A 13,191-nucleotide genomic window follows, 5' to 3' on the forward strand; every position below is an offset into this window, starting at 1 on the left:
TGGTAGTTTTAGGTCCCTGGAGAATCTGCAGATTAGATCATTGAACCAGATCAACAGTCCAGATAAAAAGCGAACAATAAACTCCAAATCAACTGGATCCTAAAAACCCTAGCAGGTGAACAAACTGGTTTGTTTGAATCACTCAAAATTTCGCTCCGTTTTTAAATTACAAAAATAAAAAAATCTGCAATCAAAGTAGAAGTTATAATTGTTTTTTTTTTTTTTTTTTTTTTCGTGTTTGAATTGGTAAGTATTTCGAGTGGACTGATCAATTGAACTCAATTGGATCAAACAGAGTTGGACCAAATGTAGTTGGTGCGCCCTCTAATCAGATCAATTTTTGTTAACGGTTTAGCTAAACTGCTTATTATTGGTTTAACTTCGGCCTAACCCGGATTATCGCCAACCAACCCCTGCTAACCCCCAAATACAAAGCAACCCCTGACTTGAAGATGACACGGCCAGATACGTCCGGACACGTCATCTTTCGATACGCGGAAAGGGATGTTTTCCTTTTTTTTTTTTAATTTTAGGTCCCTAGAGTTTTTAAATATTGTCCATCTGTCCCTCCAATCCATATTTAATCTTGACCGTTGAACGATATTGACGGTTCAGATTAAAACCTAATCAAATAAACCCCCAAAACCCTCCCAATTCGATTTCACTCTCTTCCCTAATTGAGATATGCATGCGGTTGTTTTGGTGCAGAAACCATTTAATCGATTCTACTCACTTTCTCTCTCTAGATCATTAACATCATCTCCTCTCTCTCTAGAATCACCATCACCACCACCACCTCCGCCGGCAGGTAGGTCACCCTCCTCCTCTACCACCACCACAACCGCCATTTACGACCACAAAACCTTCTGCTTCTCCTTAGCTGATAATCTCCTCACTCGTGGTCTTATCTCTTCTGCTCAAGGTATTATCGACCGCATCATCAAACACTCTTCTTCTATCTCAGAGATCATCTCAACCGTCCATTTCGCAATTTCTCGTGGTATTGATATTAACTCTGATAACTATGGATGCTTCCTCCGGAAACTCATTTATTCAGGTCATACCCATTTATCAGAAGAGCTTTATACTGATACTATTATTGCTAGAGATATAATACCCAACTCTTCAATTTTGAATTCTATGATAATTTGTTACTGTAAATTAGGGAAATTTAGGGTAGCCATTGATCATTTGTATCAACTAGATAGAATTCGTTCTTTACCTTGTAGAATTGCTTATATCGAATTGCTTCGTGGGTTTTGTATATTAGGAAAAATAACAGAGGCATTAGATTTTTATAATGTAATGGCTGATAATGAAGTTTTTCCAAGTTTTTATTGTTATAGTTTGTTAATTAATGAGTTGTGTAAGAGACTTCAAATTGCAGAAGCCGAAATGTTGTGTAAGGAAATGGAATTGCAGTTTCTCTTTCCCGATCACGTTATATATACTTCAATTATTTATGGTTATTGTAAAGTAGGAGACATGAGAAGTGCTACAGGTGTTTTTGGTAGAATGATGAAAATGGGTTGTCGACCCGATGCTTACACTTATACTACGTTGATTCATGGTTTTTTTGAGTTGGGTAATGTTAAACAAGGACGGGAGTTATTTGACCGGATGTTGGAGAACGGCTTTGAACCTAATGTTGTGACTTATAGCATAATGTTTAGTAAATATTGCAAAGAGAAGAAGGTGGATGAAGCTGAAAAATTTCTTCAACGTATGTATGATTCCAATATTGTTCCAACCGTGCATATTTACACCGTCTTAATCGACACACTCTTGAAGGAAAAGACAAAGAGCAAAGTGGATGATTTGTTGAATAAGATGTTGGATAGTGGTGTTGCTCCTGATCATGTTATGTATTTGTCTTTAATCAAGAGGTACCCAAAGGGACACGAACTTGATTTAGCGAAAAAGCTTTTGCAGTCAGTAGTAGCTAAGATTGACAGCTCACTTGTATCTAGTTTCGAGAGAAGTCTTTCGGGTGAAGCTGTTCAGGAAGATGACAATAATTTGTTTGATAAAGTTTTGGGAAGCAAAGTGTGTTTACCTAGTGAGATTTTCAGCATTTTCGTAAGTGCTTTGTGCGCGGGTGGCAAAACTGACAGTGCATGTTGTTTTATCGACAAAATGAGAGCTCATGGATTAAAACCTTCTCTTTCAATGTACAACTCTCTGATCAAGTGTCTTTGCCGCGAAGGCTCTCTCGAGGTTGCTAATGAACTCATTGATCTTCTGAAGGAACAAGGCATGCTTCCAAACCTAGCTACATACTTAATATTGACAAATGAGCATTGCAAGCGAGGAGACTTGTTTTCAGCATTGAAGGTCTACCACGAAATGTGTGAGAGGGGTTTGAAACCTAGTGTTGCGATTTATGACTCCATTATAGATGCTTTCTGCAGCAAAGGAAGATTGGTTGAAGCAGAATATTTGTTTTATGACATGCTAAAGGCTGGTGTTGCTGCAGATGAAGTTATCTACACGACATTGATCAATGGGTACTCCAAGAGTGATAAACCTTTTAATGCTATTCACCTTTTCCATAAGATGATGAAGTCTGGGATTAAGCCGAGTTCTCATACTTACGCTGCACTGCTAAATGGGCTAATCAAGAGGAACATGCCTGAGAAAGGATACTACTATCTCAGAAGTATGTTGAGTGATGGGTATAAACCAGATACTGTGCTTTACACTATCTTCATTAATCAGTTTTGCAGAAAGGGAGATATCATGTTCGCCTTGAATTTATATTATCTGATGCGCAAAGAAGAAATTTACCCTAATTTGATAACTTATGGGTCATTAATTAGTGGTGTTTGTAGAAATGTTAATGGCTCGTGTTTCACACGAGGATACCATCTCAATAGGAAGTGGTCTGGGAGAGCGAAAGGCAAACTTGCCACCTTACTCAGTCAGATGCCAACCAACCACAATCACAGACCTCTTTGGTATTCTTCCGAAGAAATGATTGATTGTGCAAGGGAGCTGATGCAAGATGCAAAAGAAAATGGACTAGTCCCTGATTTGCATATCCATAATGCTATAATCAATGGATATTGTAGATTAGGGTGGATAAGAGATGCATGTGAATATGTTGAGTCGATGTGTAAAGAAGGTTTGGTTCCCAATCACGTGACGTACACCATTCTTCTTGATGGATGTACAAGATGTGGTGAAGCTGACCATGCAATAGAGTTGTTCAACGAAATGCATTCACGTGGTTGTGTTCCGGATAGAGTAACGTACGACACATTAATAAAAGGTCTGTGTCAAAACAGAAGAATAGTTGATGCTTTATCACTTATACAGGCAATGAATAAAAGGGGCTTATACCCAAGTAAGGCTTCTTATGAAAGACTACTTAAATCTATTTGTGATATTTGTCACAATCTTCAGTTTAGGGCGTGTGGGGAGATGCTTCACGGTCATCAACCTTGCCATTGTAATGAAAGGTTGCAATATCATATTTGCTTAAGTAGTTCTGCCTTCAAGATATGTGAGGAAATGCTTCATTATGGTTATGTACCTTGCAATTCTAATTACAATAGAGTTCTTCGTGTTCTATCTGGGCAAGAAAAACTATTGGAATCACACAAATTGATTGATATGATGCTTAAGAGAGGAAAGTTTCCAGATGATGCAATAAAAAGACAAGTGGTGAAAGCATGTTTAGAACAAGGAGAATTTGAGTTAGCCTTTATGCTGAAGAAAAACATACTCGTCTATGAACATGAGTGATTAAATCCGTCAGTGCCGAGCATTATTTATACTTGGTCTTGTGGGATATCCTCGTCTCTGACCAGGTAACCTAATCAATCCTCGATACCATATAATTTTATAACTACTTTTTCTTCTCCTCCCCAATGACTTATCACTGTTTGGATATTTACTTATTTATAAACTGCTGATTCCTCCTTGCTTTTTCTATCAGTAAAAGAATGGACTTCTTCAACTATCGAAAAATTACATCATCTGCAGCTTAAAACTACAGGTGTTTTCCAATCCAACTCCTAATCTATTTTGCATCCGTGTTTTTGACCACATGGTTCTCGTAGATCTTATTGTGGCTATATTGTATTAGTTGTTATACATCGTTACATCAGTTAGACCCTTAGTTGACATATTGTCATAATTCGATAATTTGATTTTGTGCATTGCTAGTTGGCTAGTTGCTATCATGTGTTTTGAAAAGCTAACCAGTGAACTCTCGACTTCTACTTCACTAGAATCTTAAATGATATCTTATATTCTTCTTCGCGGTAGGATTCTTGATAGGTCTTGGAGTATATAGAGCAAACCTGAATCAATTATTTTGAGGCTTCTAGAAGCCAACTTCAATTCCAAATCTGCTTTAGAAGCCAAAATTTCAAAAGGCTAGAGTGAAGTAAGAATAGTTCTCTGATATGATTTACGAAGTATATATAGTGTTTACTGTTAAACATTCTTAAGAACTTTTTCGAGTATATCAATTGTGGAATCTGCCTGGTATATTAACATTCAAAAGTTTAAGATCATTTTCTTTTCTCCTTAAAGTATCCAAACAGTTACCAAGAATCTGGATAATTTAGTCAAGTCCAAGTACAAACTGACTTAAAGTACATTTTTGTCATTTCCAGCCTTCCAGGTGCCTCTTCTTATCTCATTTTACTTGGATATGTTCAGGTTTTCCCTTTATCTGCCCACACAACAGCAACTAGTGCCTCAAAATTCCTACTCAAATGGTTGTATAAGCATGAACATGAATATGGGCGATGCTCTTCAGCAATTGGATTGGGGTCTGTCTCAAGTTGCTTACGTGCAACTGATCACAAGCAAAAAAAAAAATCAGATCGTTACTTCTAAAGGTAAATCTAATTTCGGTATAACTATCAGATACACAGTTATTCTAAGCATAAGAAGAAGAAACTGATTGATGATATCTGCTTTCAGGTACCCTGTGATAGCAGAAGTTCTCTTGTCAAGGGAGTTTGTATGGTTGCCCTTGGTTTTGCATTAGGTGCCAGTGCAAGGGCTCTCATACATTTTTCTCCCATATCTTCCACATTGTGAATCGGTTACGGAGAGATAGCGAATGAGTTGCTACATTACCTTGTTTTACGTTCTATAATTTTTGGATTCAACTGTGTGCTCCTATTCACAGGAAGCATCTTATATCAGAGGTTCAATACTTTCAACCCTGTTTGTGAACCACTCTCGACAGCTTTGATGCATGAGCTGTTTTTTACTTGTTCTCGCTTTCCTGCAGACATTGGTCCTCTTCCTTTCGAATACACGATTTTATAAGACGTCTATCTGATTTCTCAACGCAGGTGGCGAAATTGCCCTACAACCCAAATTAATCTGCATCTTCTTGTTTATTTACAAGGTCATGATTGCTGTCCCACATATAAAATAAAACTTTGTTAAGAATATAATACCAATATCTACATTTGAAGGAAGAACTCTTTTACAAATTTATACCTTAGCTTACCAGTGATGCATGTGTTAATGTACTAGAGATCTCTCCAGTCATGTTTACTTGGTGCAAACCTGAGAAATTTGCTTGCTTTTATGCCACCTGGTATTTAATCAACCTGTCAAAAGACGTCTTATTAGGATCACTTAATTAACTTGTTACTTTTACTCTTTTACGCATATCTTAGCTTCACACTCGATGCTGATTAGACATCCATTTCCATGTTTTCTGAAATTCAGGAAGGTGCATGCGCTCGTGTGAATACAGTGGAGACTGTACTAAGGTGCTTCCGTAGTTCCCGGGTTGCCATTTCTGGATTAGGGAGCCATCATTAGATGTTGCATGAGATATGACGATCATGTTTGTGAAAACCTGTCTCCAGATCGAGCTCTTAAGACTTTATATAGCAAACATGGAAAAGTGCATGGGGTCATTTTTTTCTACCTGCTCTTCACTTCAATTCCAGTCAAACAGAGGGTCAAGCAAACTCTCTGAAAGAGTGGTTGGAGGCTATTAGATGGATGGGGAGAGCTCGACGGGATTAGTTAAAGATATGTTGGAGGTAGTTATGCATATCTGCCTAAACACAACATCTCACAGTAAGTAACGCTTTTTTCCTTTTTATCAACTTCTCAAGTCATGAACTTTTTGTTGTGAATTGGGCAGGTCTCGGGTGGAGTCAAATACAAGGGGGCTGCTCGAATGATATCATAAAAAGGATTCAAGCATAAGCTAAATTAGTTATGACTGGTCGCATTGCATTGATATAGCTAGGAAAGCTTAAATCATATATATCCTAAATACAGAGTTAGATGGTCAGTATACATAACCGTCTCATTCACATAATATACTTGAATGCCTACTTACCTGTAGGCAAACCATAGCTGCCTTACCCTCATAATATAGATTCTGGATTACTCAAAATTGTAGGTATTTGCGATGCATTGTTCGAAGTTGTTGCAGCTCTTCAATGTGCCGACAGAAGTACCAGAAGACAGTAGCTTATTGATCCAACAGAGATTAGCTGCATCACAATACGTCCTTCTACGGTACGCTTCTCTTTTCAGTTCGAGAACTATATATGAACTCTATATAAAGATGGAGCTAAATCGGTCATGAATGGCCAGGATTTTTGGCCATCTTAGAGAGAGAAAGTTGACCCGAAGCTGGGAGGTTGTTGCAAGAGCCGGAGGTATTCAATTTATGGACAATGACGGAGTGTGTCTATGAATTGGCGAAATGTTCAGAAACCCGTGGCATTGGTAATAATACGATCAGCCAACAGCAATAGTATGAATAGCACCAACATCCAGTTGACAGAAGTGAGACTGCAATGGGTGTTTCTCTGACGAAGTTGTTGCACTCGACATACATGTCTCTGAAAGACTACTTGCCTCTTGATAAGCAATTGAAGCTGAACATTTATTTTCTGACGGTACGTTGGCAAGTAGGATCGTAGGAGAAATGTAGTTTTTGCCAAGCATAGATCAATAAAAATGCAACGGGTTTCAGGTACTTAATGACATGCGGTGTAAACAAACACTTGCGTGTATGTTGAATCAATAGCGACTAGGTTCTCCATGGTATTTTAGGCACTCACAGGCCGGTTATATCTTGTTAACACATAGTTGGTCAAATTTTACAGCGACCTTCAAACTTAAAAAAAATAATTTCTTCTTTCTCTCTTCTTCTTACCTATCTCTTCTTTCTTCTCTTTCTTTCTTTCTCTCTCTCTCTCTCTCTCTCTCTCTCTCTCTCTCTATCTCTCTCTCTCGTTCTTCTCCGACGAAGGGGAGCAACCCCTTTGCCGACGATGTAGAGAGAGGGAAAGTATAGAGGTAAGAAGGAATAAGAGAGGTAAGAAGGAATAAGAGAGGTAAGAAGAAGAAGAAATAATTAATTTGTTAAGTTCCAATGCAGCCTGAAAATTTGGCTGGCCGACGACTTTCGTCGGAGAAGATGATGAAGTGGATAAGAGATGCGATGAAATGAAGGAGAGAGGGAGAGATGAGATGGCTTTAATGTTTTTAAGTTGTTGAGCATTAATTTCATTTTGGACCCCAAGGGTACTTTAAGAAAAAATTAAATTTTTCGTTACCCTTGGGGCAAATCAAACTGTCAGACACTTATGGAGGCTAAAACGAGTTGAATCCAAATTGGTGGCCCCTTCCTTTTAAGTGAGAGAGAAACAAGTGGATGATGGTGGTAGCTGGTAATGGTGTTCGGACTATGGTAGAAGTGGTAGTGGAAGGAGAAGGGGGAGGAAGAAAAAGAAAGAAATTTTTTACGTGAAACCAATTGACCGGTCAATGGCTGATTGTTGTTGGCGACTGGTTTCTGATCAGCGAGAGAGAAGAAGGAAAAGACAGAATTGCTTTTCAAATGAAGGGAAAAGGAAAAAAAACTAAAAGAGTGTCTCTTTCCTCTGAACATGTCGAATAATTTGGAGAAAAACCAGACGATCATGTTGTTTTAGTTAAAACTACACCCATTTTTTTGCAAAATATAAACAAAAAGTGTGACATGGATTTACTTGGGTGGAAATTATGTAAATAATTTGGGCTTTAATTGGTTATTGCAATAAAGTCAGGAAAAATAAGAAACAAACCAGTCGTGAAAGAAATCAGACGTTGCATTAGCAAACCAGTCGTGAAAGAAATAATTTGGGCTTTAATTGGTTATTACAGAGAGAAGGATCTGCTGGAAAACTGTTCTTGTCTCAGAAAACGTAAATCGAGAAGGTGTTGAAACGTTTTGGTATGACTGAGGCAAAACCTATCGGTACTCCATTGACAGCACACTTCAAGCTTTCAGGGGAACTATCACGAACAACTGATGAAGAGACATAGTACATGTCTCAGGTGCCTTATGCAAGTGCAGTAGGTAGCATTATGTATGCTATGGTGTGCACAAGGCCTGATATTTTACACGCTGTTAGTGTAGTAAGTAGATACATGGGCAGATCTGAGAGGGGTCATTGGTAGGCTGTGAAATGGATACTGCGGTATCTGGGAGGAACTTCGAAAGTTGGTTTGGTTTACGACAGAAGGGCTCTGGTTCGTTAGTTGGATTTGTGGATTCGAATTTTTCAGGGGATCTTGATAGGAAGAGATCGCTGACGGGCTATACGTTCACATTCTGCGGGAGTGCCATTAGTTGGATAGCAGTGCTACAGTCGGTGGTAGCCCTGTCTACAACGGAAGCTGAGTACATGGCAGCAACAAAGGCGGTGAAGGAGGCAATATGACTGAGTGGTTTAGTTGGTGATTTGGGCCTGAAGCAGGAGGTTGCGGAAGTCTACTGCGACAACTAGAGTGTGGTTCATTTGACCAAAAATTAAATGTATCATGAGAGAACTAAACACATTAACGTCAAGTATCACTTTATCAAGGACGTGATTGAAGAAGGGAAGATCATGATGAAGAAGGTGTCTACGGCAGATAATCCAGCAGATATGTTGATCAAGGAAGTTACAACTTTCAATTTTAAGCATTGCTTAGACTTGATTGGGATTTCCAGATGTTGAGCCCTAGCAGGGCTGGAACGATGATGACTCAGAGACGTTGAGCTATAATGGTGGCAGATTTAAGTCAAGAGGAGCATATTCAAGTCAAGGTGGAGATTTGTTGAAAGTGTCTTGAATATGGTTGATATTGAACCCGGTTTACGAACCGCCAACCCGCTTACAAGGTTCCGGCGCCGAATTTTGGACCCGTTAGCAGAGCTAATTACTGAGACAGGGCTGGTATGCGAAGCAGGGCTCTGAGGCAGAGCCACACTCCGAGACAGAGCTGGAATGTGGAGCTAGACTTATGTCGGTTATTAGTGTTAGCGTATCTATGTGTATTTCAGATTTAGAAAGAGAGAGTCGATGAGGCGGTGAGATTAGGATTTTAGTGGCTATATAAACTAAAACCCTAGGAGATATCAGTAGTCTAATCTCACGAATCTCTTGTGTAACTTATTTGCTTATCATAGTATAAATCATCGCGCCTTTATCGCCGGAGAGTAGGTCTCACTAACCGAAACACGTAAATCTCTTGTGTTCTGTTCTTGATTGTTCTTTATTTCTTATTGCTTCTGCTTGATTACTTGTTTTCAATCATATTAAACCCCAATTGTCATAACATTCTCCATGGTATTTTACGCACTCACAAGTCGATTATATCTTGTTAATAGATAGCTGGTCAAATTTTCCAGTGACCTTCAAAGTTAAAAAAAATAATTTCTTCTTTATCTCTTCTTCCCAATCTCTTCTTTATTCTCTCTCTCTCTCTTTTCTCCGGTGAAAGGGAGCAACCCCTTCGCCGACGATGTAGAGAGAGAGAGAGAGAGTATATAGGTAAGAAGGAATAAGAGTGAGGTAACAAGAAAAAAAAATAATTAATTTGTTAAGTTTCAAGGCCGCCTGAAAATTTGGTTGGCCGGGTCTTTCAAGGAGAAGATGATGAAGTGGCGAGAGAGATGAAGTGGATAATAGATGTGATGAAATGTAAGAGAGAGGGAGATATGAGGTGGCTTTAATGTTTTTAAGTTGTTGAGCATTAATTCCATTTGGTCCCCAAGAGTACTTTAAGAAAGAGTTAAATTTTTCGTTACCCTTGGGGTAAATCGAACTGTCAGACACTTATGGAGGCTAAAACAACGAGTTGATCACAAATTGGTGGTCAAAACGGAAATGACCCTTCTTTCTAAGTGAGAGAGCGAGAGAGAGAGAGAGAGAGAGACAGAGAGACAGAGAGAGGGAAAAGTGGATGATGGTGGTAGCTGGTAATGGTGTTCGGACTATGGTGGAAGTGGTAGTGGAAGGAGAAGGGAGAGGAAGAAAAAGAAAGAACAATTTTACTTGAAACTAGTAGACCGGTCAATGGCTGGTTGTTGTTGGCGACTGGTTTCTGATCAGCAAGAGAGGATAAAGAAAATATAGAATTGCTTTTCAAATGAAGGGAAAAGGAAAAAACAGAAAGAGTGTGTCTCATTCCTTTGAACATGTCGAATAATTTGGAGAAAAACCAGGTGATCATGTTGTTTTGGTTAAAAACTCTCTAAACTAATTAAAAAAAACTCTATAATTAAAGGGAAAATAAAATCTCAAGGTTCCATAAAAGACTATAATCATCTTTTTGCAAAATATAAACAAAAAGTGTGACATAAATTTACTTGGGTGGAAATTATGTAAATAATTTGGCCTTTATTGGTTATTGCAATAAAGTTGGAAAAAATAAGAAACAAACGAGTTGTTGTAAGAGAGAGTCAGACAAAGCTGAAGAAGAGGAGATAGGGAAGATGAAGATAACAGAAATAACGACCAATCAAAAAGGCTAAAGGCACTCCCAAGAGAAAGAGGCCGCACGAGTACTTCACACGATGGTTCAAGAATCTAGAGGCACTTACCCCACACATGTGAGATAACTGAGATGAATTAGTTTATAACTAATTCAGTCAGTTACAACTAAGTTCTGTTAATTCTTGTTCTTCTCTCTTTAATCTCTATTTCTAAACTGTTAGATTTGTAATACTATAAAAGAAGAGATAAATGATATGTTGTATTGATGGATTCAAGCTTAATAAAATTCAATTACAACTTCAAAGTATTGAAGTTTTTCATGGTACCAGAGCCACCAAGAATCTCTCAAGAACCCTAATTTTCTTTATCGAATTCCAAAATCATTTGGATTCAAGCAACTCGAAGAAGGAGCTGATCTTCTGTCATCAACGAATCAGAGATACAGTCTTCATCACAAGCTAGTTCTCCACCATTGAAGATGAATACTAATCAAGGTCAGATTTCGTATAATCAAAATCTTACGAATCTTATATTTACTAGGTTAGATGGTTTCAATTTTCTTTTTTTGAAAGATCAAGTAGAAAATGCTTTGATAGGAAATGGTTAGATGTGCTACATTGATGGCACCTATACTGAACCCCCTCAATTAATTGTTGTGGAAGGAAGAGATGTAGCTAATCCAGCTTATCTCCAAGGGCAGAAAAATGATAGTTTTGTTAAGGCTTGTATTAAAGTCACCATCACCCATTCCATTGCCTCCGATATTCTAGGTCTTAAAACATCTAAAGATATTTGGTGTTACTTAAAAACTATCTTTCTTCAAGAATTTGAAGCACAAAAATCTTCCTTAAGAAATAAGCTTCAAAACATTAAGAAAGGATCAATGTCTGTATCTGATTTTTTGAGCAAGATTAAAGCTATTGCTGATTCATTGGTAGCTGTTAGTGATAGAGTTAGTGATGCAGAATTGAGTCGAATGGCTTTACAAGGTTTAGGCAGAGAATACTCTCAGTTTGTTATTACTATACAAAATAGAGATGGTGCACTTAGTTTTGCTGAACTCAGAAGCAGACTAATCCACCACGAACAATGGTTAAAAGAGCAAGAATCAATTGATGATTCTAGTGAAAGTTACTTTGTTAAGAAAATTCCAAACAAGGGTCTCTCAAGAACACCAAATTCAAGATTCACAAACCAAGAATCAAGTCAGAAAACACAATCCAGACCAAATTCAAGACAACCCTCAACTCAAACAAGAAACAATTTCTTTGATTTCACCACTGTTTCATGTGGAATTTGTTATAAATGGGGGCATACAACAAGACAGTGTAGAATGAGATTTAGAGATTTCTCTGAGTCTTCTAGGCCTATTCAAAGAAACTTTGCTAATCTTCATTTGCATGAAGATGAAGAAGATGATGAAGATGAGGAATTAGAGATACACCAAGACAATGAGGAAGAACAAGCCCATTTTCGTGTTGTAGTTGAGAATGATCCTACAAATATTGAAAGCTCATGTTTATCCTCTTCTATCAATAAAGATGAAAGATGGATAGCAGACACTGGAGCAACAAGCCATATGACACATACCAAAACCAATTTGGTCTCTAATACCCTCTACAAAGGTTCAAATGGGGTTATGATTTGAGATGGTAAGTGTCTAGACATAGCTGGTACAGGATCCACTACATTGACTTCTAGGACAACCACATTCAAATTGAAGAAGGTCTTACATGTTCCCCAAATTCAGAAGTATCTCTTATCTTTTTCAAAATTTACTAGAGAGAACTTTTGTAGTGTTGAGTTCCTCCCCTGACGATTTTTTATCAAAGATCTATGGTCAAAAGATGTCTTAGCATAGGGACCTATGGTTAACAATCTTTATAGCATAAATTTTCAGTTGGATCCATATAGTTCAGAAACTGAGGAGCCTCAACAAGCATACATAGCAAAGGCCACAACTGAAATTTGGCACAATAGACTTGGGCATGCTTCAAAGGAGATCATTCTCTCTCTTGCAAGAGATAACAAGATTCAAATTACTTCTAAGAATTTCAAAGATGTCTGCTCATCTTGTCAAATGGGTAAGAGTCAGAGATTACCCTTTCCTTTATCAGCTAACACCTCCTCAATGCCTTTACAACTGATTCACTGTGATATATGGGGTCCAGCACCTGTGTCGACTAAGTCCAGGATTAGATATTACATCTTATTTCTTGATGACTATAGTAGGTTCTTCTGGATATACCCTATGAAGCTAAGATCAGAAAGCTTGCAATGCTTTCAACACTTTCAGACCCAAAATGAGAAGTTATTTTCTCTACCTATTAAGTTCTTTCAGAGTGATGGAGCTTTGGAATTACAAAAGGGAGACTTTAAGTCCCGTCTTGACAAACATGGTATTATCATTAGAAGCTCCTGTCCCTATATCCCAGAACAA

At 38.0% G+C, this 13,191-nt stretch overlaps 2 protein-coding genes across 18 annotated transcripts; both read left to right on the forward strand.

Moving 5' to 3' along the window:
• Positions 1–662: 662 nt before the first annotated feature.
• LOC147547621 (uncharacterized) lies at positions 663–7,045 on the forward strand. Of its 17 annotated transcripts, none has more exons than XM_086670451.1 (10): positions 663–3,812; positions 3,941–4,000; positions 4,672–4,853; positions 4,939–5,168; positions 5,255–5,374; positions 5,704–5,739; positions 5,786–6,026; positions 6,131–6,279; positions 6,395–6,513; positions 6,592–7,045. In XM_086670451.1, the coding sequence occupies exon 1, from the start codon at positions 685–687 to the stop codon at positions 3,745–3,747; it is 3,063 nt and encodes a 1,020-aa protein (XP_086526577.1). In that variant the 5' UTR covers positions 663–684; the 3' UTR covers positions 3,748–3,812; positions 3,941–4,000; positions 4,672–4,853; positions 4,939–5,168; positions 5,255–5,374; positions 5,704–5,739; positions 5,786–6,026; positions 6,131–6,279; positions 6,395–6,513; positions 6,592–7,045. The 17 variants fall into 17 exon arrangements, with proteins under 17 accessions (XP_086526577.1, XP_086526578.1, XP_086526582.1 ...); XM_086670452.1 differs by having other exon boundaries at positions 5,255–5,318; XM_086670456.1 differs by having other exon boundaries at positions 5,319–5,374; positions 5,704–5,747; positions 5,847–6,026.
• Positions 7,046–11,358: 4,313 nt separating this feature from the next.
• Positions 11,359–12,399, forward strand: LOC147547622 (uncharacterized). Its single transcript, XM_086665882.1, has one exon. The coding sequence runs from the start codon at positions 11,359–11,361 to the stop codon at positions 12,397–12,399; it is 1,041 nt and encodes a 346-aa protein (XP_086522008.1).
• Positions 12,400–13,191: the final 792 nt, after the last annotated feature.

Source organism: Eschscholzia californica, unplaced genomic scaffold (assembly GCF_041429995.1).
Source record: "Eschscholzia californica isolate CP2 unplaced genomic scaffold, dmEscCali1.0.p SCAF_3, whole genome shotgun sequence".
Taxonomy (NCBI): domain Eukaryota; kingdom Viridiplantae; phylum Streptophyta; class Magnoliopsida; order Ranunculales; family Papaveraceae; genus Eschscholzia; species Eschscholzia californica.